Source organism: Melospiza melodia, chromosome 1 (assembly GCF_035770615.1).
Source record: "Melospiza melodia melodia isolate bMelMel2 chromosome 1, bMelMel2.pri, whole genome shotgun sequence".
In the NCBI taxonomy this organism is placed as follows: Eukaryota; Metazoa; Chordata; class Aves; order Passeriformes; family Passerellidae; genus Melospiza; species Melospiza melodia.
This window is the reverse complement of record NC_086194.1, coordinates 165,463,117-165,490,220: the sequence shown is the minus strand read 5'-3', so window position 1 is coordinate 165,490,220 and position 27,104 is coordinate 165,463,117. Positions and strand designations below refer to the sequence as shown.

The following is a 27,104-nucleotide window of genomic DNA, read 5'->3' as shown; positions in this document are numbered from 1 at the left end:
CTGACAAGCAGCACTGTTTACACACTGGGAAAAGCTCATGGGGTCTAGAGATGCAAACCCCAAAGGTCACTAAATGGGATGAGGAATCTAATCCAGGCTCCAGAGAGTTTGGCCCTGTCTGTGCCCTGCAGAGGGTTACAGGCTGGTGTGAGACACACGGTGGCACCACCACCCTTCTGAGGCTGCTGCTACCTCTGTTACCAGGGGTTGGTCACAGTCTGCCCACAGGTTGATGTACCAGTGTCACAGGCATATTTTCTGAAAAATCCTTTTGCTGGGATTTTTCTCCTGAGAAGCTGAGGCCTCAGAGGCAAAATGCAAACAATGATTATCTGCTGCTGTGGAATGCAACAAGTGCATCTTTGATTGGTCTCATATGATTGTTTTTAATTAATGGCCAATCACAGTCCAGCTGTCTCTGACTCTGGTCAGTCACAAGATTTTATTATCATTCCTTTCTATTATTTTCTAACCTTCTGATGAAATTCTTTCTTCTATTATTTTAGTGTAGTTTCAATATATAATTTTCTTTTAATATAATATATATCATAAAATAATAAATCAGCCTTCTGTAACATGGAGTCAAGATTCTCATCTCTTCCCTCATCCTGGGACCCCTGTGGACACCACCACACACCAGCACATTTGAGAGAGTACAGCTCACCCTGCCCATGGCAGGGGCTTGGAAGTAGAGGATCTTTAAGATCCCTTCCAACCCAAGCCATTCTGTGATTCCATGACACATTGTTGCTGTGTTTATAAACAGTCATAGATGAATTTTCAACAGTCATAAATATTTGTGGTGAAATCTTCTGACATGACCCACAAAACCAAGTACAAATATCTACAACTGCTCCATCCTGCACAGAGTCAGAAATGCCCAAGCAGAAAGGGTCATGGTAACAGAAGAATTAAGATCCTGAGTCCTCTCTGCAGAGAAACATCCTAACAACACCATGATTGAGAGCAACAGAGGCTTTCCCCTCATGTTCATAACTGTGATCAGTCTTGAGTATGCTCAGAGGAAAAAAAGTTATTTTAACTGAAGATAATTTTGCAACCTCTTCACAACTGAGGACTTTACTTTTCACACTCTTTCCACTGATCACACTTGTCATAAGACATTGCCTAATTCAAAGCACACCATGACATCAGTTTCTAAACAGAATATTCCATTAAATTCAATACCAATCATATGATGAGCAAATAAAAATTCTGGGAAAAAGCTTTGAGGCTGGGAGGTGTAATTAGACCTTACTGCAGGCAGTCTGGGGACTGTTTGATACATGACTTTCTTTGTTCTTTCAAGTTTTTCATCCTTGAAAACCAGCATTTTGCAGCTGTATTCAGGCAGAAGTAACTTCTTCCAGCCTGCTAGGATGTGTTCCCCAAGTCAGATACCTTACAGCAGGGGCCCAGAGGGTGATGTTATGTTGTGGCTCTGAGGTCATTGCTGAAAATATTCTATTTCCCATGAATACCCAGTTGAGGGATAATTTTACAAAGAAATTAATAATTCTGCTTCTTTCTCATTAGCCCTCTCATTACTCTTTTGGGTTTTCAAGCAGAGAGTACAAGGTCAGCACACATCAAAAGCTGGCAGCCATCTGAGAGTGCAGGAAACCTGCCTCTCTCTCTTCCCTTACCAGAAATAACTTCCCAGTGTAATCAAGAAATGCAAAACTAAGGAGGAATGTGGCTTAAGGCAGAGGCCACAAGTATGGGAAAGTGAATAACTATGGGACAATGAATCCCTATAAGCTTTGGAGTACTCTTCATAAGGAAGCTTCACCTCTGAGGGGTCAAAGCATATCCAAAATATCCTTCTGCCACTTACCCAAGCACTGCTCATCTGTCAGGAGATCCTCTGTTTCAGTCCAGCCCAGGGCTGCCCCAGAGCTGTCCACACAGAAGGATTTCTTGGTGGCAGGGTCCTGCTGGGAAGGTCTGTACTGGCCATCTCCATCACACTGCAGGCCCTGCTCTCTGCTCTGGCACGGGGTGACACCTGGTGAAAGGGAGCAGAAGATAAAAAGGCTCTTTGATAGTGCTGACACTGGGTTTCACAGAGTTCAGAGGCTGGACGGGACCTCTGGAAGTTGTAAGGTCAGAGCCTCCTGCTCAGGCAGGGCCACCTAGAGCTGGCTGTGCAGAACCCTGTCCAGATGGATTTCACCCATCTCCAAGGACTCCACAGCCTCCCTGGGCAACCTGGGAGTGACATCTTGGTTGTTCTCACAGCAAAAAAACATTTTCTGATGTTCAGAGGGAACCTCCTGTGCAGTCACTGGTCCTGCCAATGCAGTAGGACAATGTTTCAGACCTGTGGGACAAAAGTCTCCTGAGCACAGCAGAGACTTCACTGAAAATTAAGCTGAGATTTGCACAGTATTTGCACACTCTGAAGCATGGTAGTCTCACTGCTTTGTTGCTATTTCAATTTGTGTTTCAAACATTTTTTTTTATTCTCTGTCCTCTATCAAATCTCTGTTGCTGTATTTCCAGTACTGTAAAGCAAAGTGAGGAGAAGGAGCTGTACTTTCATCCAGGTTTGTTCAGGGACTGCTGCAGTGGATCTGTGGAATGCTGTGAGCAATGAGAAGAGCTATCACACCAATAAATTCAGAAAAATCCTTCAGACTCTGCAAGGAGACAGCAGGGACTGAAAGAAAGGAGGGAGGCAATGTGTAACCTGGCCTTTTGGAGAAGGCTGGAGCTGAGGTGCAGCACAAAGGTAAAGTGGAAACCAGGCAGGGAACAGGATTAGTAAAAAAAATTGCAAATGGAAATTTTTAAACCCCAAGGAGCAAACTCTTCAGGACACAAGTCCAATACCTACCCAGGGAGCACATATGGAAAAGAAGAATGACAACCATAAGCAAAAGCTAATTGATATTGGGGTACATTACAATAAAAATGGGAGGTTTATCCCACTTAAGAGAACAAAGAGGCTGAAAGAGAACAAAGTAGATGATATACTCAATGACACTTCCCAAGAAGCCCATTCTTGTTACTCTTATTTATATATTATTTTATATAATTCTGTAGACAAAACTGAATTTGTGCTGAATAACTGATTTTCTGTACAGAACTGCATGAAAAAACCAAATCATTTAAGCTGAATTCATCAGCTTGAGTGAACATTTCAATAGTTGCTTTGTGAGAAGTGTTCGTATTTGAAGGGGAAAGAACTACACAAAACAAGACTATTTTAGTGTTCATGGAAATGACAAAAAATGAACTTCATAAGAAGTTTCTTACTGATACTGAACACCCAGATATCATTCCTGAGGACAATGAACATGTCTAGAGGAACCACAACATCCTGGATGAGACTGACCACTTGTTTCTCATGCATTTTTGGTCAAAAAACCAGACAGTTTGTACTTTGTAAAATGATTTTGAATGTATGCAGAAGGGATCATATCCATCCAAAAACCCCCAGAGGGAGGATTAATTTTTTAAAAAAAAACTTAGAGATGAATAAAAAAAATCATTAGATATTTGAAGCCAGAAAATAAAGGATATGGAAAAAATTAGTCCAACTTACAGTGATCAGCAGTGATTGCTCCATAGGAGTTGGTAGTTTTGCCCACAGGACACTTGATACAGAAGGAATGTCCTGTCTGATACTGATAGTAGCCAAGAGGGCAGGGAATGCATTCATTGTTCTGGAAATAACTGCCTGGAGGACAAACAACTGCAAAGAGAACAATCACCTTATTACTCCTTTGCAATTCAACCACTTCTGGCATTTGCACACATGTGTGGGTGTGTATATATATATTTTTAAATACATACATATAAATATATAAATATATATGCATAATGTGTATAAACATATAATATATTCGATATTAGATATTAGATATAATGATAATATATAATGCTGATAGATTTGCCATAGGCTTCAAGCTCTTCATATATGTATTTCTAAGTGGTAGAACAAAGTAAACACCCTTTAAGTGATCATTAAACTCTTCATGACAGGAAGATATGCTGTGATATGTTTTCTCAGATCACCTAAAATCTCTTCTTGAACATGAAGCTCTTTGGAAATGCCAAGTCCAGGGCTGATTCCCAGCTGTCAAATCCATTTGTAATAAGATAATTCAGGTGGATGAGTTGTGAAAGAAAATAAAGGAAGACAAGCTACAAAAAGGGTAACTTTTAAAACTACAAATAGAAACAGGAAGGTTCTGAGGAGCAGAAACTCCAAAATCATCATAAAGAAATCTACCATATGGTAACACTTTTATTCAGAATTCCTGCTAAAGAAATTTTTGTTAAGCACTTCCAAACTAAACAGTAAGGGCTGGATTAAAAGCCACTAGCTGTGCTCATGACAACCCAAACACAAAACAAAAAGGTGCTCCCAGTGATGTTCTTAGTCTGTATTTATATAATTTACAAAGCAATCAGGAGCAATATTTCCAGCTGACCTGTTGCATATTACAGAGAAAATTCTTTGTCTTCTGGGATGTCATGGAATACTGTCTTTCCCTCCAGAGCATTCAGATGAACATTAAAGCAGAAGAGTCACAGACATATTTGCAGGACAATACCCCTGCTTGTTATTTCACAGCTGCTTCACAGATGTAGATTTCCTTCAAAACACAATCAAATGTATATTTTGGGACTTTGACAAGGTGCAAAACTTTATTTCTGTTCTTGCCCTGCACACTGACAGAAGTTTAAGCTTCCATGAGAGAGAAACAGCAATGGAATATTGGCCATTCTCACTACAACCCATGTGATGAATTGCTGTTCTGGCCAACACACCAGAATGTAAATGAATTTAACTCATGGGACCACCTCAATTATAATAGACTAAAAAGACAGCTAGTAGGAAAATTGTCATATCTTCCTTCATCATCTGTAAATACTCCAGTGGGAAGGTCTGGGAGGATTCAACTGTGAGACTGAAATTTTCCTCCTAGTATGAATCAAGGCAATTACTCTGGGTAAAACACATATATAAAATCAATTACAAAATGAAAAAAATCCTGGATGAGTCAGAATTCTCCTTTCAAAAGCCCATCATCTAATACACAAGTGTCTGATATGTTTTAAAGACAATTTCCAACACATGCAAAAAGCATAATAGTCATTGAACAACCGTAGAAATTACAATGAAATGAGAAATTCACACCTAAATTGAAGACAAAATGCAATGAATTAAGAGGCTAATTAAGCAATTAAAGTTTAAAAAGAAACAAATTAAGCTTTTCAAAGCATTCTGCTTTTCTTTTGTAGTTTTAGTCACAAGGTGAAAGAAACATCTGTGTTTCTTATCGCATTTTGAGCAGGAAAAATTGCCTTTCATTTCACATGTTGGATTGACAAAAGAGCAGAAAGAACAGTAAAAATGTTGGTGCAGAATCACATTTTCTAGACTCTTTAACTCTTGGAGGGACCTATCAGTTCAGCTACAGGCCATGTTGATACAGTCACATGTAGGTTCATTTTGACCCTACAAGTGAGACAAACCACTATATTGTACTTCTTTCAAGCATTGACATTAATACATTTTAACACCATGAGAAACGAAAGAACAACTTTCAACCAAAATATCAGAGCTAAGTGGTACCAGTGGGACCAAACTGTGTAAGCCTAAAAAAGCCTAAGGAAAAAATATTAAAAAAAGAAATAAAAATCACCAAATAAATAAATTTAATCCCTTGCTCCTGCCCATGAAATTTGGAACCTGGCCTCATTTCTAACTGGATTTGGGCTTCTGAGTACCAGGGAAAAAAGCTGCAAAATCCAGGCTGAGGAGCAGCTCACTGAAGTGATTCCACGGGGATTCTGCCGTTCACAAAAGCCTCAGCTCTCACTCCACAAAGCAACTTCAAAAACTGTCCCAGCTGATCATTGCCTGATGCTTGCCCTGCTCCTGCTTCCCTCCAGGGACACTGGAAAACTGTGGAATATCAGATTCTTGATATAAATTGTTAGAAATAAGTCTCAAGCAGTCAATCAGCTACAAATCTAGCCCTTTCATTTGGGTTATATTATGTTTAAAGCAAATCTAATAGAATCATTGAGCATTTTAAATAAAAAAAGCCTGCATAAAAAATGGTTCTTAAATAAAAAGGTTCAATAAAAAGGTTTTTAATAAATGGTTTTTAAATAAAAAGAACCAGCAGAAGACAAAGCTAATTTACAAACAGCCTTTAGGTTTATTCCTGAAATAAATGGGAGAGAAGGGTTATGCTCCTAAAGTCTCCCTGGACAGTTTCTAACTCTCTTAGTTCTAAGTCATACATTAGCAAAAGAAACTGTTAAAATTTAGCTAAAATAATAGTGTTATCCCCAACACTTAAAGAATCATATTCATAGATACCTGTGACATAACATAACTAAGTGTAAGGCTGAGACTAAGAAAAAATGTCATATAAGAAAAACTAACATATGATAAATATTACCCATTTGACAGGCAGGAAAACATGAAACAACACAACAATAGATGCAAGAAAGACGTAAGGAAAATACAAGAGACAAAGAGGCAGATCTGTGTAAGTTGCATGTCCATATATTAATGAATATATTAAGCTTATTGTGAGCACCAGAAACCTGTTGCTACTGAGCTTCCTGAAGGAAAAGCAATCACGCCAACAATGAAATAAAACCAAACAAATCAAAAGAATCAGGAGCTGGAAACACAATTTGTATTTCAAGAACAAGCCTGAACAGTAAAGAGAACAGACTAAAGAATCTCTGCCACCCTCACACAATTTTGTTTTCTGTAGTCACAGGTGATGCTTCTTACTAATTGTCACTATTATTAGTGAGGAAACAGGCCCAGACAGGATGTATGAGCAGTATATATCCATATATGTGTGTGTGTGTATATATATATATATATATATTAGAAGAATCAGAACCTGTATTCCCAAGTTCCCTGTTCAGAATAAAATACGCAGTCCTGCAACACAAACCAGTGCCCAGCAGCAGGTACACTATGACAGCTCAGAGTATGAAATCTCTGTCAAAGGCTGGAGCGGAAACTGTCTCCTTTCCACATATCTATGATGTCTGTTTTACTGAGTGACTTTACCCTCAGCTAGCTGGTTGAAATATGTATGAATTAACTCACAAGGCAAGTTAATTCACTGCTTCCTAGAGACCTTTATGCCTGGCAGGCAGGACTTGGCAGAAAGATCCAATTCTTTGTAAGTTCTGCTCTAGGTGATGGATTCTACTTAAAAAATAATGATAGGTTTAAGGAATACAACACTATATCTTGTTAGGTAGCTGCAAGTAGCTATGGACTCTGGACTCAGCAGGAATTAATTTTTTTTTTTTTTTGCATGTGTTTAAATAACCCAGATCTGAAGTATTTCAGACTGTGGAGAGGAATTGAACCTCCAGACAATTTACCCTTAAACGTCCAGGCTGGAAACTGCAGCAGTTCAAAAGTGTTCAGCACTTGATTACCTTACCCAGGCATAGTAAACTCTGAACTTAGAAACACCACACCAAGCAGGGAGATAAGTTTTTTTCACATATTCTGATGTACTTCATAGCAATCAAGTGATGAATATCTGAAAACATTTCCATTAGAAAATTTATCCCAAAACTGCCTCTGTTATCTTATACCTACAAGTGGTACCTCTCTCCTCTGTTCCCTAGATAAAAAAAAGGCTAGAGATAGTGAATAAATCCAAAAGTGGCATAAATGAGACATGGACTCATTGAGGACAACTGGCCAACAAGAACAACCAGGATCTGAAGGAGGGTTGGTGTTGATAGAAGCAAGAGTGGGGCTGGTAAGGCAAGGCACTTTGGCAGCATGGCCTGGTACCAAGGATAGGTTGGCACAGCCACAGGGAGCTGTGGAAAAGGCTGGTTTGGCAGCCCTAAGCAGGATGCTGGCAGAAAGGCAGCCTGTTCCAGGGAAGCAGACTAAACAGAAGGAAAAAAGAAGAAAAGAGGGCAGAAGTGCAGTTAGGTCTGGGTGTTGGCCAGAACCAAGGAAAGCTTCCATCTGAGCTGGCTGGACTTGGCCCAGGAATTCACAGTCTCAGGACTTTTGCCATTTCTGCCTCTAGGTTTCTATTCCAGGTAATGGATCATTTTCTGAAGCTCTGGCTACATTATCTTTGTGAATTCCTCTTATTAAGGATCATGTGCATTACAGAATGACCTTCTATTACCAGACAGATCTAAAATGTTACAAAAATCTAAAAAATGTTTACAAAACTTTCTACACAATGTCAGTGCCATGATGCCTATTTCCAAATCATTGGTTCAACAAAAGGAATGAACAGTAAGCAAAGCCTTAATTCCCATCACTCCCATTCATATTGGTGCCTCACACCTTTTAAGTATGAACCTTAAACACAAGGTCATTGATGACTTTCTAATTTCAGCTTTATACTGATTCCCAACAACATCTAAGAATGGAAAGCTAAAAATGAGACCTACCACATCCTTGTGAATTAGGGCCTGCTTTCCCAGGAGATGAAATTCTTCTAAACCCGCTTCTACATCCGAGCTGCACACGGGGAGACAGATCAAACTCTTCATCCCGGGGAAAATCAATGACAGAATCTGCTAGGAACTGCTTGGAATCCAAATGCAGCAGAAAAACACCATCCTTAATCTCTTTTATAAATGCTCCAATGAGATTTTCCCCAACAATTGCATTTTCTAAAGAGGGGGAAAAAATACAACAAAATAGCATGAAAGACATTTCTACAATACAGGAATGGATAACCTCACAGAAACTGATAGGTTGAAGTTAAAAACAGGCAGATGCAGAAATACAAGGATGCTAACAAACAGCAGACCATAATTAATCTGCACAGCATCTATAAAATTACAGTCTTACTTTATTCTGTTTAAATACAGCCAAAACCACCTCAAACAGAAGGCCCCAAAGCAGCCTTAGCAGGTACTGGAAGTTGGAACCTAATGGGACATGATGGTGCCATGATCATACAAAGAGAGCAAGTTCTGCTCTGTCTCTTCTGAAACCATACAATCATTCCCTCAAAAAGCTGTTTTTGTACTACAGGGGATTTTTAGAGTGGAGAAGGTCAAAAAGGTAATTCCCTCAAAGAGGAACACTTTCAAAAGAAAAGTCAAATATAAAACCAAACACACTTTGATTCACTTTCTGCAAATTGCTTGAGTATTCCCAGGGGCAATGGAATAATAGATAAGATATAATTGAGATGAGATATAATTTAGATTATATAAAAGGAAGAAGTTTTTTTACAGTGATGGTGGTGAAACACTTGACCAAGTTGCCCAGAGAGGCAGTGGATGTCCCACCCCTAGAAATGTTCAAGGTCAGATTGGAAGGGACTCTGAGGAACCTGACTGAGTTGAAGATGTCCCTGCCCATGGCAGAGGTGTTGGACTAGATGACCTTTAAAGGTCCCTTCCAAGCCAAATCATTCTATCATTCTGTGTTTTGTGATTCCCATAGAATATGGAACAACTGGATGGATGCAAACAGTATCAAACTGTAGAGCCAGGAGCTACAGGACCACTGCAGCTGCCATCTGTGTCTTGAAGGATTTTGAATTCAGTTCTGGTCAAGCAAAATTGCTGTAGGACACATATCTCCAAGCCCCAAAGTTGGAAGGAAGAACACATGCAGACAGAGTTACTTCTTTTTAGTGCTAGAAACACCATTCCAAAGCAGTAAAACTGGAGAAAAGGTCACACAGAATCACCAAGGCTGGGAGAGATTTTCAAGATAATCTTGTCCAACCACCAACCCAGCAGCACCATAATCACCCCTAAATCACATCCTGAAGTGACACATCCAGATGCCCCTTGAACACTGGAAGAGATGGTGACTTCACCACTTGCCTGGACAGCTTATTCTAATACCTGACCATCTTCTCAATTTAAAAAGTTCTAATATCTAATCTGAACCTCCCCTGGAACTACCTGAGCCCATTTCCTCTTGTCCTGTCACTTGAGACCTGGGAAAAGGGAATGACTCCAACCTCCTTTCAGGCAGCTGTAGAGAGCAATAAGATCTCCACTTTTCTCCAGGCTAAACAGCCCCAGCTCCCTCAACTGCTCCACATCAGAGTTGAGCTCCAGACCCTTCTCCAGCTCCATTGCCCTTCTCTGGAAACATTCTAGAACCTTAACATCCTTTTTGAAGTGAGCGGTCCAAAAATGAACACATGATTTGGGGTGTGGCCTCACCAGTGCTGAGTATGGGGGGTCAATCACTGCCCTGGTCCTGCTGGCCACATTATTCTTGATACAGGCCACTGTCCTTGATATGCCCACAGAGGGCATTTGAACTTGGGATATATTTTTAATATATTTTATATTGAAGGAAAATACTGACTGCTTTGAAAGAAGTTCCTTACACCATCCCTAACTCTCATGGAAACCACAGGAAACATCTGCCAGTCAGAGGTCTCCTTATAGAGTAAGGATCATTCTTTACTGTCAAAGGTAATGCAACTAATAGAAAAAGAGGGAAAATGGGAAAAAAAAAAAAAAAAAGAAAAAAAATAACTTGGAAGAAATGAGTTGAGTTTTTGACAATGTGTGAATTGTGTTTCTCTGAATACAATGAATATAAACACTTTTCCACCACTGAGGACTTGTCCAACGGAAATTAACATCTGGGACAGTTCAGCTCATGCCTGAAAAGTAATTTGCAATCCTAGTTAAGGCAGCTGCAGTCCTATCTGAAAGAAACATTCAATTATAGCTTCTTTCCACTGTGTGGTCACAGCCTGAGAAGGGAAATACATCAACACCAAAAGCTCAAAAACACAACATCAGCGTTAAAAAGACAGGGAAGCAAAATGATTAAAAGGAAATCAGGTTTAATCCACTGAACAATCAGAGAAAGCAAAATTACCAATATCATGTAAGTCAGGGAGAGAAGCTGTGGGGATGTTTTCCAGCTGAGCCCTCCATGTGATGTTCACTCCCAGGCGATCCTCGCTCAGGCACTCGACATAGACAGTGGAATCATCACACATGGAAACTGAGCCAGTTGTTCCAAATGCATTCACCTTGAATTCAGAATTAAGTGAAATCACAGTTAGACAACCTGAGAACTTTCTTATTCTGGCCTTGCCCTATTCGTTTGCACTGTACTTTACTGGAAGTAACACTGTGAAAAGGGGCTGTAAAAACAGAAGCAAGAAAATATAATTTTAGCAAGCCATATACTCATTGTAAGAATAGTCAAAATATTCTCTTCCATTGAAACAATTTTTGAACAAATATTGGGCTGGTCTGATGTGACTTTTATGTATGGAACTAAACTGATCTGATGGTGTGGTGGGAGACTAAACCTATTTTCCCCCTCACTCATCCGAGAGTTCTGCCAATCCTAATAGATTTCATGGTATATTCCATTCTTCCACATTTCTCAAACAGGCAAAGGTCTATGTTGTGTTTCACTTTATTTATTTATTATTATTATTAATGCAACACAAAACCCAACCAAAGAAAACCAAACCAAAACAAAACAAACAAAATCCACCAACAGGAATTTAAATTACCTGGAGGTGACATAAACCACGAGCCTTCAATTCATCTAAAATAAATATCTGGAATGCCTGGAGTAATCCAGAGTAGTCAGAACTACATGTTTTCTCAGGAGGCAGGCGTAGTTGAAAGCGTGTTTGAGCTTGGACCGTCTGAAATAACTGGAGCTCTAAAAATGAAGTAGAGAGGACATTTAGTAACCTCACTAATGAGGAACCTGACCTTCAGAGTTACTTTGAGAAAAGATAACATTGATTTGACATTCTCATGTTGCATCAAAAACATCTCCCCACTTTTAGATGAAAGCAGTAGAGCTGTCAGTAGTAAATAACAAAACAGCAAGACACAAGCTTGATAAATATAAATGTTGTGCATTAGAGAAAAAAACAAGTGATGCACTTAGATAATAATGAAGAGCTATTTTACACTGGAGCACTAGCTCCAGTGATCCAGTGGATCATTACTGATCATTTTTCTTGAGCCTTAGTAAATAGGAAGTTCCAGAGAACCACATGAAAGCTGACATTATGCCAACACTTATAAAAGAAACAGAAAGACAAGAATTATTGACCTGTCGATCTTCTCTTCCATGCAATCATGAAAACACTTCAATTAAAAAAGTAATAAAATGGTGAAAGCAATTAATACTAATGTAAATGGGCCTTGGAAAGTCAGCTTGTGAAACTAACTGGGAGTAAGTTTTAGGAGAGAGTAAATTTGCAGAATAATGGCATTTCCATGGATGCCTACAAGAGCTTTCTGAAGTTTTGATAGAAGACCCAAGTGATGCTAATCACACAAATTGATGACAAATCTGTGAGCTCATCGGTCAGAAAATCAAAATCTATTTAATCAATTTTTAGCAAGAAAAAAATGTAAATCTCTTGTCTCCCCTGGAGTAACATTGATCCCAGGCCCCATGGAGGGTTTGTTATCTCAAGTTCAGCACAACAGCAATGCTGTCATTCCACCTCCAAGTGGAGCTGGCTCTTATCCCACCAGGCTGGACAAGCAGCAGAGCTCTCCCTCATTCAGCTCCTCTGCAGGCCCTCCCTGCATCACATACAGGTGTCACTGCTGGAGAACAATTCCTCATCTCTCACCCCAAAAATGAGCATGAGAAAGCCTGGAGAGCTTCCAAGGAGAATGGCAGATGGATATAAACCCCTGCTTCTTCCTGCAAGGCACAAAGCCCTCTCTCTGCTCAGTGTCTCAGAGAGTATTTAAAGAGCTGATTTAACCACAGTCTCTAGATGTATACATAAAGAACAGGAAACATGATTTTTGAGAGTGAGGGTAATTATCCATTAGAACAAATTACTACGTGTTGTGGTGAATTCTCCATTGTTGTGAAGTTTGTTCAAACACCTTCTCATGTGTTGGGAATTTCTTCTTTCTCCTTAAAACCATGCTCTATTCTGAATACAAATTGCTGGGCTAAGTCCTTGGTTCACACTAAACTTTATAGCAGATTACCACACACTCCCCTCTGTCCCTACAAAGTTATCCCACTGCCATCAGACAAACATGGAAGTTATTTCATAACATGCTACAGAAACCTCACAAACACAATCACAAGCAGACAAAAGTTTCAGTCTGAAATTGAAAGATTAATAAATATTTGCATTTGGAATAGAAGAGTTTAACCCATTCTGAAGACTGATTAATGGGTATAACCTATTCTGGAAGTGAAAAGTATCTGCAAATTTGGCAGGAAGCCCTGCATTTCTCAAAGTTCAGCACTGCTACAAATTGCCATTTCGATCTGAATATATGTCTTTTTAAAATAATTGAAAAGGCCAACACTAATATCCAATTACATGAGCTCTGAATGGACATCCAATTCTTCCAAGATTTAAAGTGCTATTTTTTTCTTGAAATCAAAATGTTTTGAAAAATACCAGAAGTCAGCCAAAAAATACAACAATAATCCTTAAAAACAGACTTCTGCAAAAAAAGATGCAGAAGTAACAGTGACTTGATTATGCAAATAAACAGTCAAGTTCTGCCAAATTCAAACATCTGGCACTCATCTGTTCTTCCAGGGCTAAGTAGTTCCATCAGAATTACTTATGGTGCCAGCATCTTTTAACTAACAAGAAAAATCTGCATATAGATTGAATAGCTATTTATAGCTCTATTCTTACAGGCAAGAAGGACAGTTTCTGGCACAGGGGACAGCCAAGAGCCAGAGGTGAAGATGGCAGAAGACAGAACACATCTCCTGCACCTCATCTTAGCCACTCCCCTATAACTTATGGTTGTTATTCACATGGTAGTTGTGTGATAAAAGCTGATTTTTGCACTGTTTACACTGCTCTGAGCCCTCCCTAGGCCCCAGCAGATCAAACCAGAGCAGAGCAGATCAGAACAGACCAGATCAGACATACTCTGGCAGGCCTGGAGCAGAGGGGCAGCCGAGACCCAGCGCCGCTGCCGAGCGTCGCACTGGGATGAGGTGCTGGGGGTGGCACTGTGGAAGCCCTGGCGACACAGGAGCTGGCACTGCTGGATGCCTGGAGCTTCCCCAGGGATGTTTTCACAAAGTACAGCCCCATTGGCAACTGCTGAGGCACCAAATGGCAGAGCACACTGCGGACCTGCAGGCACGGGAGAAAGGGGAGATGTGTTAGGGGCTATGATGACTTTTAGAACAAAGTCCATAAATCCCTCACATCCACAGATTCAAATCTAGACAGCACCCTGTGCCCTTCCCACTCATCAGCTTTGACCTGGTTTGAGGGCAGCTTGGTTCAGTTTACTGAAGCTGATGGAAAGACACACATTGATTGTGATGGGTAATGCATCAGGCCCAGAAAGGGACGTGCATGGTTTCTAGGAACAGATACATTATGAACAGTCATGAATAAATTTCAGCAGGAAATGAGAAGGAGATTTCTAACCAGCAGCAGAACAAACTTTACAAAAGATATCTATCTAACCAACAGCAGAATAAACCTTTATAAAAGATATCTAGTGGAAACAGGCAGGGCCAAATAAACCTCAGCTCACCTTAAACTGAAGTTTGAAAGGTTTGAGATCAGGAACTCATGACTGTGGTGTCTACAGCAGCAGCAAGATGTTTGTTGTGACCAGTAGGGCAGAATATACATTTTATATATATATATATATATATAAACAGTAGCATGCAGCTCTAGAATTGGAGCAGTTTTCCCTATCAACTCACTCAGTATGAGTGCAGTCATTCAAACCCTGCTAGCCCACTGTAACAGACTAATTACAGTGATAATTAATTTTTACTAATCAGTGCAATTCAACAACTTCACTCAATATCAGCCAAATACCAACTTAATTGCTAAATATGTACAGTAATAGTTAAACACTTGTTAGTTCCAGAGCTACAAAACCTAAGAAGAAAAAAAACTTCCTCACTTATAAATAAATACAAAGAAAAAGATGTTATCATATCATACAATTCACTTGCTTGGTGTATATATAGATCATTTTCCAAATTACAATGCTCAGATCAGACCTAAATTTCCTGATTGTTGAAGGGAGGCAAACACTGATGATGGTGCAGGTCTGAGCACCCTCCCTCTCCCCTTCTGATGGAGATTAAGTCCATAAATAAGCAGCCACTTCATTTAAAGTATAAAAACCTTGCATAAAACTTTCAGCTAACGTATTAAAACATTGCAGGATGAATCTGGGATCCAATGTGTGCTGTACATCTTTGTTTTCCAACTCTGAGCATGTCAATGCCAACAAAAAAAGCTTTCATATCTGCCTCTCTGAATTGCCAAAAGCATATTTTTATCCAAGTCTCCTTCATAGCAACTTTTTTGCAATAACTCTGTAAATGGGGCCACTGCATTCCTTCTCTTCACTCATTGACTCTGTAGCCAGACTCCCTCAGTAAAGGTGGAAACCTGGAATCCTTGCTTAAAAAACTTCTAATAAATCTCCCAAGGTCTTAGGACCAGAAGGCCTCTCTGTAAAAGAGACAGTAATACTCATCCTGGCTGCTAAATTACAATAATATAATCTTTATACAGAGTATATAAAAATCAGTCTGTGTTTTCTTAATTGCTCTAACACGTTTCTTTGTCCAGCAAGTCATATCCAGTCTCAGCTGAATGGGGCTACAATCTCCTGCCGCCTGTTCCATTGAGATTTGGTGTGTGAGCCAGGGAAATATCCAGCTCCCAAAGCAGAAGTGATCAATGGTTTCCTAGTGTGGTTCAAAGGTTTCAATTCACCATCAGTAACTTGCTCATCTATCCCTCTACAGATTACACTTCATTTTTACTAAGCCTCTACCATTTTGTCATTGTCCTAAATCTTGGTCCTGTAGAAGTGAATCAGAATCCCCCTGAATACTGACACTTCTTTGATAGGTGCTTACAAAGATTTTCACAAGGAAATTAACAGCTCCAGGACCTTCTCTGGAAACCTCTCTCCTCTGTCTCTACTCAGAGTTATGGGAAGTGGGCATGAGGATGGGAAATGCAAGAGGATTGCTGGGGTACTTGGCATTGTCTCTCCAGTGCATCCCAGCTAGAAGAAGCTGGATTCTACCTCTGATGGAAGTGATTAAACTAATGAAAACCTCCTGGCATGTACTGGACACTCTGAGTTATTACTTTCTGTTTACAGCTGTCTGTTCTGATGCTGGAGGAGAAATTTATCATATTTTCCCACCACAACAGCTTATTTTGCTGAAAGGCAAGCTCTCCAGAGTAGCAGTATAGTACTCTTTTTTCCTGAACAATTATTAGTAATTCCCAGGACTAGAGGCATAAGGCTGGGCAGACTGAGGAGAAAACTAATTTTTGATTCTTTTTTTTTATACAATAACTAAGTCATGTATCATGAAAAGTTCCATCGCTCTTTCAAAATCCAGGGAAACCATTAAAGATTATTTCAATCTTTATGCAGAAAAAAAATTAATAGCTTTCAGTAAAACCAGGTTTCCATTATATTTTCAAAGCAGTTCTCCTTCTCAGTTCAGTATTTTTAAGAAAGGTCATTAATCACTATTATTTTCTATAGAAAAAATACAGGATGGCAGCAGGACTGTATTTATGGTCATCTCTGCTTCTCTGAAGAGCTAAAAACCTGCCTTGGATGGCTACATTCAGGTGACTACACCACCCTACTTTGGAGCTTATCTCCTCAGAGCTCAGCTGGCATTTTCAAACAACACCACAAGCATGGGGCAGAAACACCCATGGGGTTTCCTGGCTTCTCATAAAATCCCATCCTCAGAACTCTCTATTGATAGAAGAGAACGCAAATTAAATTATTTCCAAGTTGGCTGAGCAGTTACCTAGTTGATAAAAACCTTGCAGGCAATTGGGTTGACACATTCAGGTATTTTGCAATAGAATTGTAGAATCATTAAGTTTGGAAGTGACCTGTATGATCATTGAGTCCAGCAACTAACCCAGCACTGTCAGCTCCACCACTAAACCATGTCCTCAAGTGTCACATCTTCCATTTGGTTGGTGAGAACAGGCCTGTGTTGATCTTTATACAGCAGAATCACAAAAGGAAACTAAAGCAGACTACGTGGTCGTGTTTCCCTATTTTTTTTTCAACCCTTCTCCCCCAAAACCAACAAAAAACCTGAAAACAGCAGTGTCCTGCAGACAACTGTTGAAGGTTTTCTTTTTACGTCTCTACTTCCCACTAATCATTACATTTTGGAGCATAGCCTTGTAGAAAGTTTAATTAATTTTGCTTCACTTCAGTGATGGGAAAAAGCATAAAGGACATTGCAAATTAAATTTATCCAAATGTCTCCCATTTGGATGTCTCACTGGAAACCATGAGTGAATTCCAGTGCTTCACAGTGCTTCACACAGTCCATTCAGGAAATACTCTGTGAATATGCAATGTTTTGGCACATCTTTTACACAATTCTGGTCACAAGCCAAGACTCAGAATGGCAGAAGCATACATTTTTCAAATTTTATTTTAGTCAGCCGAATGGGTTCTAATCCCAGAGCCAGCTCACACTGGAGCAGGTTCAAGTTTGCAGCAAGCTTTTCAGATTGGTCTTATAGCTGGGTTTCATAGCTCAAATGGTTTGATTCAACCAATTTTATGAACTACAAAAAGTCAAGGATCCATTCCATTCTCCTTTTTCTCCTCACAAAGCACCTGAAGAAAATCAGACAGCATGCCCTGGCAGGTCTGAAATCTGCTGTAAGACAAAGATAAGCATGTTGCTTGAGAAAAAAATCTCTAAATGTCTGAAGAAATAAGATTAAATTCAACTAGGGAGTGGAAAAATTTAGGACCTGAGTTAAATTCCAGGCCTGGATTTGCTCACAAGTGAAATGCCTGAAGCAGGAACTCACTTGCACATTCTGGTTGTGCCCCATGCACTCGTGTCCCCGGCACCTCCTCTCCATTGCCAAAGACACACCAGCAGCTCTCCTGCTCCTGGCTGCACTGCACAGGGGAGAAACTCCCCCTGGCCCCCTCACACTGGGGGATGTCTCCTCTGGCAGCTTCTCGGGAAACCACTCTGGACTTCAGCAGGTTACAGAAACTGGGACCTGCAAAGAGAGAGATTCTTTGCAAGATACACAATAGAAGACAACAAAGTGACCTAGAGACTTTACCAGAAGTGCTTCCAGCCTGTTTTGTTAGTAGCAAGAAAGAAGAGTGACCACAAAAACAAATAATTTGTTTCATTATAGAAGTGAGGAATTTACTTCTACTAGAAAAGAAAACCCATGTTTTTTCTAAAGATTTAAGTGCAAATGATACTCTTTTAGAAAAACAGTTGGAAAAATGCTGTTATTTATTTTTCATTTATATATATATATATAGGTTTTTTTTTTACAAATGTGATGGTGTATCATTTAGCGGCTCCTACTTAGGAGACAAAAAAAATCAAGTCAGAAAAGTTAAGCTTTTCATAGAAATTTTTGATCAAGGTAATTTTAAATTTGATATGATAATTTACATTTTTAAATAGTTAAAATGGTGTTAAGAAATCAAAGATTAAAAAATGCATAGAATTTCATTCACAAATTGGCATAGACTGCTTTATTTTTGGTGTTATGAAAGTAAAGGGTAACAATTCTCAGATAGCCTTTCAATGTTGCTGTGCTTTGTATGTAGCCCATCACTGAGGAATTAAACTATGAGCCTCCCATGTTTCACAGGCAGCATTCTGAAGAAGAAAGTTCATGTGCTGCAGAGCATGAGGAATCACAGGCAGGGGGCAAAGCACTACTCACACTCAGGATTGCCATCCAAGTCTTTGCTGCCACGCTGGAATATTTCTCCTGACACAGGATCCACACACCAAATATCTGTGTCAGATCTCTGCAGCACAGTGTATTCTCCTGTCTACAAAGAATTAAGGAGCTGTCATTGCAGAGAAATGTGTTTTAATACAGACACACCAAAATCCAGACCCCAAAGATTGGTTAAAGAGCTTTATTATATTTACACTTGTCCATTATTAAAACATATTGAAAAGAAACACAAAATACAGTCTAACTAATTTAATAGATAGACCAGTCCCTGAGAGAATCAAGAATCATTTACATTGGAAAAAACCTCTAAGATCACTGAGTCCAACCATTAAGCAGGATGTAGACTAGAAGTCCACTGAGATAAAGTTCTGAAAAAATTCTAGCTTGAAATGTTTTCAAAAGATGTGTAGGTGTGGTGCTTCAAGATATGATTCAGTGATGAACTCAGCAATGCTGAAGTAAAAGCAATGCTTGATCTCTGCAGTCTTTTCCAACCTAAATGATTATGTGATTCCATATGATAATGACTCTATTACATTGAATGTCTATTCCTGTCTCTCTCCTGCTCACTGCCACATATTGAGAGCATCACAGACCCTGTGTTTTTTGGGACATGTGCACCCAGCTCCCCCTCACATTGTCATGCTCTCACAGCTCAGGAGGAAAGAGCCCCCTAAATGTCAGTCAATTAAGATGGGCCTTTGAAGCACAGCCCTGCAGAGCCAGCCTGTGGGAGGGAAGCGTGGGCAGGCACAGAGCTTCCTATCCTCAGTCCCCACCTCAAAGCTATTTAAATTCTGCCTTCTGCAGGGCAACACCAGCTGTTAGTTTGTCCTACCCTCTTCTTTCAGGTTAATAGAAATGCACAAAGGGGTGCATAAAGAGCATGGACAGAAAGTGTGTGTGCATGGTGTAAGCACAACTGCTTCCTCCCTCAGTCATGTGAAATCACCTCAAGGCAGCTGGGGGTGAACAGATCAGCTGGAGACGTGTCCAGCTTTGCACTGCTCTGTCTCCAGCTGGAAAGGAGGCCATTGGCTCGAGATTGCTGACATGAAGTGCGGCCTGTCAGAGGGAAAACATTTTTAAAATAAAATCAAGTTTCAGACCTAAGCAAGAGAAAGAGTTACATCACCAGCTCCTTCACACATCTGTATTAGGCACTGCTACAATCTCAGGCAGGGCCACCAACACTAGAGGGTTCACTCTCAAATCATGCAAGCCAAAATCACACACAATGAAATTTAATCAATTAGCAAAATAAGAATATAATTCTGTTTACTTTTCTTGGAATGGCTAGAAGAAAGTCTTACTTCATGCATATTAGAATTTCCAATAAATATTAAAATTTGTAAGAACAGGCCAAGACAAATATTTAGGAAGAAAACCCAACTGACATTTGGGAAGTTCAGATGAACGTGAGACCAAGGAATCCACGACATAACGACCTCTCTCATCCACACACCAGCAATGACCTGCCCGGGGAAGAAATGCAGCTTTATTTCAGATGTGGTACTGCTGTGTGCTTTGTTGCATACTAGGAAGATTTTCACCCTCAGCAGCTCTATAGAAAGGGGTCAGTAAATCCAAGCACAGCTATCCAGGGGTAAGTAGACCACACCTCAGAGCCATGGTACAAAAGGAAATGTAGCAGCTCTGGTGAGACTCCCCCACTGCAGCCCTATCACCTCCTGCCAGAAATTTGGCATCATCCACGAACTTGCTGAGGGTGTGCTCCATCTCATCATCCTGGTCATGAGTGAAGACATAAGGCAATACCAGCCCCTGGACCAACCCACAGGGAACACAACTAGCAGCAAGCAACTGAATATCTACTCATTTTTGAACCCCAGGGAGCTACCACTTGTGTCCAGCCAATTTAGACACATCTCGTAGACCATTAGACCATATGACCTTCCTCCAGTCTGACTACTACTGGTTTTCTATCTTTTAATTAGAATTCTTAGGGTTTTGCTTTGTTTTGTTTGGGTTGTTTGGAGTTTTGCTTTGTTTAGACAGCCCAGAGTGTCTTGTTAGGAATTGCTCACCTGTGCTCTCATAGCACTGAGTTGGCTCCCAGTTTCCCAGGCCATCACACTGAGGAATGTAAGGGAAAAATCCCAGCTGTGCAGCTTCCCCAGCAGAACTCTTTGAAGTAAAGTGGCTCTGCCAGTAGAAGCGCAGGACTATAGAAGAGAAGTAAAAGAAAGCTCTAGTGCCCATACAGGATATATAAAATGCACACCTTTGCAAAAATCTGAATGTTCCCTGTACTTCAGAAGACTAATAAATGTTTAAAGTACATAAAGTAAGTGCCCAGATTTTATATTTGCATTGTGTTATGTATATGAAATCAGTTCTTGGGGGACAGCTCAATGACCCTGATTAATTACACCTGCTGAGTCCCACCTGCTTTTCAGCAAAGTTGCATTTGACATCAAGTGCTCTTGCACAGATTCTGGGCATGACCCCATTCAGCTCAGCCCTTCTCTCCCTCTCTGACACCCACCTGACCATGCAGCCAGCTGCAAAGCAGAGTCAGTGCCTGACAGCAGCTTCTGGGAGATCTCTGCCCCCAGCCCTTGGGGCCCAGCAGGGCGCAGGAGGTCCTTGTCCGTGAGCTGGATCCCCTTTGCCAGGAGGAAGCTCTCTCCAAAGGCAAACTGGGACCCATTTGAGGCCAGGATGAGCTGCTCTGCCTCCTCCATAAATTTCATGGCTTCCTGCTTCACACCTTCACATACACCAGGGCCTGTATAAAAAATGTATACATGAAGAGTATATTAATGACTTTCATCTAAATCCAGTAAATATTTACATGTGAAAACTAATTGGTCTTAAATTAGCATTGCCTTTTTCCCTCTGAAATCAGTGTTGAATTGCATAACGAAACAAGCAAAGGAGACTTCCAGTGTTCAGCTGTTTAACAGTAAGAATCTTAGACTGCCATAAGTCACACAAACATTCTCCATGTCCTGAGCCAAAGGCTTGATGCTTTTAAGTCCTTATTGTTACAAACTGAGTTAATATATCTCTACAGAACATCCCCCTCAGTTGCTGCCATTAAAAAATGTGGATAATCACAAGTGAGAGTCAGAAAGGAAAATGAAGGTCTATCCTTTGGGTCTGGAGTGGCAGCTGGCACTTGGCTTGTCCTCTCCACACATCTACTGACCCAGAAAGGGCAACTCAATGCACCAAACCAGCTCCATGAAAGATGCTCCTCCAAAATAACTCTGTTAATCTGCTTCATCCCTTTATTCCCTACTTGCCCACAGAACTGGAATCTCCACCAGTTCATTGTCCTGTCTCTTCTTCACAGCTGGAAAAAAACTGTGTGATGAGAACAATTTCAGTGATGGCATTTATAATATAGGTCACCTGCTGGAGTAACTCCAAAGAGAGCCAGCACCTTTGGAGGAGCTGTAGAGACAGAGAGCTTACTGAACTTCAGTGCTGGCCTCACTCTCCTCCTAGTGACTTCTAGGGGATATCTGTTACTCTTGACCACTGTCACTCTAATAAGAAACAGTAAAGAAAATCCCTCTTGCTTCATTTTAAGGCACTCTTGAAAGTCATTTACATTACAGTGTAATCCTGATTTTCCCATACAACTCTTCATACATTCTAATATCCTTTACCACCTGGATAAGTATCTTCTGCAAAAGCATTATATGTCCTAACTCCAAATTATAAAATCTACTCGAACGTGATATGGAACTTTATTTTTCCTTATTCCCAAAGCTCAACCATCAGTTATTTAGTGGAAAAGAGTCACCCTACTTCTGACATCCCTGGAAAAGAGTCACCCTACTTCTGACATCCAACGATAATGGCAGTGCTGATGATCTTTCTGACAAGTTATTGTCGGCTACTTTACAGCAATTGAAAGGATTTCCCTCTCTTGTGGCATAACATAAAAGACCAGAAAACTCTCTTACTTACATGCCAGAAATTGTTACTTACATGTTGGAACCTGGTTCACTCCTGCCTTTGTTCCTTCCAGCTCTCCTCCTTTGCTGTCAACACACCAACAATCACGAAGTTCAAAGTGGCCTAAAGGAGCACTGAAGTCAGTGTAGGGTCCTGGGTAGTAGCTGAGCTGGTCAGTCAGAAGCTGCCAGAATATATATGGGTCCAGCAAAATGTTCTCTGATGCACTGGTCATGTTTCCTTTCAGCACTTGAGGTGGGAGATCCGTGAAGGAGGAATACATGGAGAACGCGGGGAAGACATTCTGGTGCCCAGCCTCATACAAAGCTTTAACAAAAGCTGAAAAGTCTCCAGAGGATGCCTCTTTATACCCAGCTATTATGTCCAACAGGTCAGGAACAGGCAGAGGCTTGCCCTCATTGTTCTCTGCAATCCACCTTTGGTACCACTCAAAGGCTTGCTCAGGGGGGCCACTGCACTGCACCTGCCTCCAGCCACCCTCATCATCACACTGAGGGAGGTGAAGGCTGGACAGCTGGGGCACAGCTCTTGGATCTGACAACAGCAGCTTCACAGCCCTGAGAAACTCCTGACCAGCTGTGACTTGGCAAGCACTTGGGCCTGGGAAAAGAAAAACATGCACATCTTCTGAATGCACTGAAGATATACAATAGCCCTATCCTCTAGTACAACAAACACCACTACTAAAAATTGGTCACTCAGCCCAATAATAACAACATTCCTTGCCTGTTACTAAGAAGGCTTAGCAATATTAAGGTCCCATGCTGAACCAGGGTAAGATTTCCAAAGGGATGTGAGCCCTCCAAGATGAATACAGATATGTTATTTTAAAATCTGTGAGTACATTAGGTACTTGTTGTTCTTACTGGGGGGCCAGGTGTCACTAAATGCCTTCCTGAATCTGTTTACATAGATCAAGTATTTTCAGATATACATGGTAGTTGGGTTGTTACTTGTTATTCAGCCAGTCAATGCAAAGCAACCATCTGAATAGTGGGATAATTTTATTTCCCCTTGGACTGAACCCGAATCTTAATACTGTGTGTCCTTTCTTTCCACGCTCTACTGAACATTGCTGCAGAATACAAAACAAAACATCCCTCAAAATACTGGAGTGAGTTTCGTTTGGAAGCCTTTTCTGCCATCTCCAGAGCCAAATTTCACTTTGCCACCAAGGAGCTCTGCAGATCCAGCCAACCATGGGAGCTCATCTTCTTTTGAGCACCAGAGAATTCTGAACCTTCTTATTTTGGATTGCACTACAGATGGGTAGTTAGATATAAATCCCCTCTCAGTTCAGATTATTACAACAAACTCCCTACTACTTCTGCAAACTGCTATTCAAAGGAGCTCCCCCACTATGCTGCTGGTCAACTCAACTGCTGGTCACTGCTATTTCTCCCAAAATGAGAAGCAGGCTCTCCTCTTGGTCTATTCTCCCTGTTGATGTTTTGTTGTCAGTTCACAGAAACTTGAAAAACAAATATTCACTGCCTTTGTACTTCCTTCTTTCTTCATATCCCATTAAAAAAGAGCAAGGAGAGGCAGTTCATAGTCTATCAACCTGATGTCAGAAGTCATTTTGCAGCTCACCTTTTTGGCCTGACTTTGTGACTTATGAAAAACCTACCAGTCATTAAATCCCTCTCCTATGTTTGGAGTCTGTGATATCTTATCAATTTGAGGATATATTCTTGAGCTAAAAAGACTACATCAAGTTCATAGTTCAAGGCACTGAAAATCTTAAATTCTTATGAAAAGATGAGCCAGTGACTGTGCCCAGGTGCCTTGGTCTGGAAGTAAAAGGGCTTTTTCCCCAGGCAGGGTAACATTCAGTTCCATGGATGGTCCAGGTCTCCTGGGCATCATGGATGTTACACATTCCAGCTCCACTGAGGTAGAGACATGCCAATGGCATGTTCAGTAACCAGGCAAGACCTCAGGCTCCTCTGCTTTGAGTGTGACCACCTTTAGGACTGGGGATATCAAGGCTGACACACACTAAACAGATGCCTTGCTTTTCTGTGAGGAGACATTTGCAGACATCATCAATTTATTTCCAGATGTAATCAGATGCGAAGAAAGAACAATTGAATTCCAATAAAAAAGAAAGCATCTTTAAATTCCCAGTCCCTAAAACTTACATTGCATTGGATTTCCAGCCTTCTCCCTGATTCCTGGAATAGCCTTGCCATCCAAATCAACACAGAAGCAATTTGTTCCAAAACACTGGAGTGGCAGAAAGTCTCCATCCTCAGTACAAGAGGGAATAAAGAGATCTGATCCTGCAGGCAGGCTTTGCTTCAGGTTTCTCAGATTTCTCCTTTGCTTCTCACACTCAGTGGGGCACCTTGGGCGTTTGCCTCGATGTCTTGATCCTGGAACCTCCTTACCCAAAGTGTCCAAACACCAGCACTCTCCTGCATAGCACTGAACCTCCTCATACCTCCCCTCCTTGGTGCATGTTGGAACAAACAGGTCCCTTGGCTCCTCACCACAGCCTCTGGATCCCAGTGCTAGTTTCACCACTTCACCTAAATCTTCAGCAACACTTTCGGGGACAGAAATTACTTGTTGAAGAAAAGTAAAGAACTCTGGTAGTTCCAGGAGAGAAGAAAGGAATTTCATCCGATTCTGATTGTCCTGCAGAGTTACTGTGCGGCCAAAGCTGCTCATGAGAGGTTTACTCAAAATGGAGCTCCCCTTTGATACCTTCAGTGAAAATGCCTCAGCTGACACCAGAGGGCCTTGGCCATTACCCATCTCTGACAGATCCTCCTGTAGGAAAAACTGGCCAATGCTGTACTTCCCACTAGTGCCAAGCACCCCTGTGAAGTTAAACTGGATCAAGTTCTTCAAGAACCTTCCTCCAAAGAGGTTTTCTTGGAAACGCTTTGGATTGGCAGTAAATTGCAGTGCCACTCGAGCCAGTTCCCTGGATGGGAACATCCCTGTGACGGCTTCACTGAGGGTGGTTTCTAGATCAGGAGTCTGGCTGGCAAAGGGGCTTTGTGCAAGTGGGGATGATAATCCAGAGTCCAGAAATAGCTCCTTGAAAGAGGGAGGGCACGGCCTTGAAAAGCCATCAGTTTTGTCTGACTGCTTATCTGGTGTAGAGAACAAACTGGACTGACTGAAGGAGCCAGCAGGGCCATAGAGGAGCCTCGACAAGGCCCGTCGCCGCTCGGAGATGCACGATTGCTCCTCACCTAGAGAAAGATTTAAAAAAGAAAAAAAGAAAAAAGTACATTTTGGAACCTCCAGAACCTGTAATTCTATTTCTCTCTGGGGCAAAAACAACATTAAAGTATAGAATAACCTGCTTCTCAACTATGCATCATGCACATTGTTAAGGAATTTGAAATGTCAGTGCCTATGGTCTACAAATAAAATTCTCCAGTTAAGACCCCAAATGAAAGGAAGAATTCCTTCCCCACTGCTCAGTTCTCTGCTCTGTGGAGTTTTACTGGTTCTGTTGCTTCCCGATGCAAATTCTCATCCCTGTTCCCATGGCAGAAAGAATGAAAAATGTCTTTTCCAAATATTTTAGCACTCTAGTAGGATGCCTGCTCTTAATGAAAAACTCCAGTGATCCAGGTGAAATGTGGGAACCTAAGAAGGAGAAATAGATTGTGGAAGAACACAAAGTTATTTTAAAAAATATCCACCAGTGAGGAACTTATGGAAGTTTCCTTACTAGATCTTCATTTTCACAGTGAGGTGTTTATTGCAAGAGGTTTGAAAATGAATTGTTAAAATTAGAGTAATAGAGTGCTAAGGACCAGGTGGCATTAATGAATGAGCTCTAAAGGAAAAAATGACAGAATAAAAAAAAAAAAAAAAGTCTAATGACAGCATATTGAGGGTATCAACAGTGGCCCTGGGCACCCATATCCTGGGCTAAGCTGTGTCACAGGTGTAGCTGCATCCAGCCCCACCTGTGCACTGATACACAGGGAGAAACAGCTCCAAGTTAGGATGCAACACATCACTGAAGAAGGACAAAGCTTAGCGCTCAAAAGACAGCAAATAAGGAAAGACCTGATAAATACAAAGACATCAAGAAGCAGACAGACAGCATGGTGATGGCACTGACTGCATGTCTGGAATGCACACAGCAGCTTAACTCACATGCCACACAGTTATCTGTCCTTGGAAAGTAGAATTATAGAGAAGGGAGGCAAAAGTAGCAGAACTATAGAGAAGGGGAGACAAAAATATTTTGAGGACAGAACAGCTTTTCCAGTATGAGAGAACATTCAGCCTGAACAAAAAATATGAAAAAAGGTTTATAAAAAACAGGATTCTCCACATCATTCACAATAGACAATTATTATTCAGTATTTCTCACAGCACAGAGAAGTCCAGATGTAGAGCACATAATTCTGATAATGAAATTTATTGCCAGAGAGTGCTAGGAAGGAT

At 40.8% G+C, this 27,104-nt stretch overlaps 1 protein-coding gene across 1 annotated transcript in view; it reads right to left on the bottom strand.

Annotated features, from left to right (window-relative positions):
• Positions 1–27,104, bottom strand: part of TG (thyroglobulin) — a 148,825-nt gene that overhangs the window by 105,403 nt on the left and 16,318 nt on the right. The window contains exons 9-22 of the mRNA XM_063152571.1: positions 24,824–25,888; positions 22,692–23,279; positions 21,235–21,477; positions 20,774–20,911; positions 20,123–20,200; positions 19,678–19,790; positions 18,705–18,816; positions 17,814–18,014; positions 13,878–14,087; positions 11,502–11,656; positions 10,850–11,006; positions 8,431–8,655; positions 3,551–3,700; positions 1,838–2,008 (exon numbers count right to left, since the gene is read on the bottom strand). Coding sequence (XP_063008641.1) covers positions 1,838–2,008; positions 3,551–3,700; positions 8,431–8,655; positions 10,850–11,006; positions 11,502–11,656; positions 13,878–14,087; positions 17,814–18,014; positions 18,705–18,816; positions 19,678–19,790; positions 20,123–20,200; positions 20,774–20,911; positions 21,235–21,477; positions 22,692–23,279; positions 24,824–25,888 — 3,606 coding nt within the window. The remainder of the gene's footprint in view (positions 1–1,837; positions 2,009–3,550; positions 3,701–8,430; positions 8,656–10,849; positions 11,007–11,501; positions 11,657–13,877; positions 14,088–17,813; positions 18,015–18,704; positions 18,817–19,677; positions 19,791–20,122; positions 20,201–20,773; positions 20,912–21,234; positions 21,478–22,691; positions 23,280–24,823; positions 25,889–27,104) is intronic.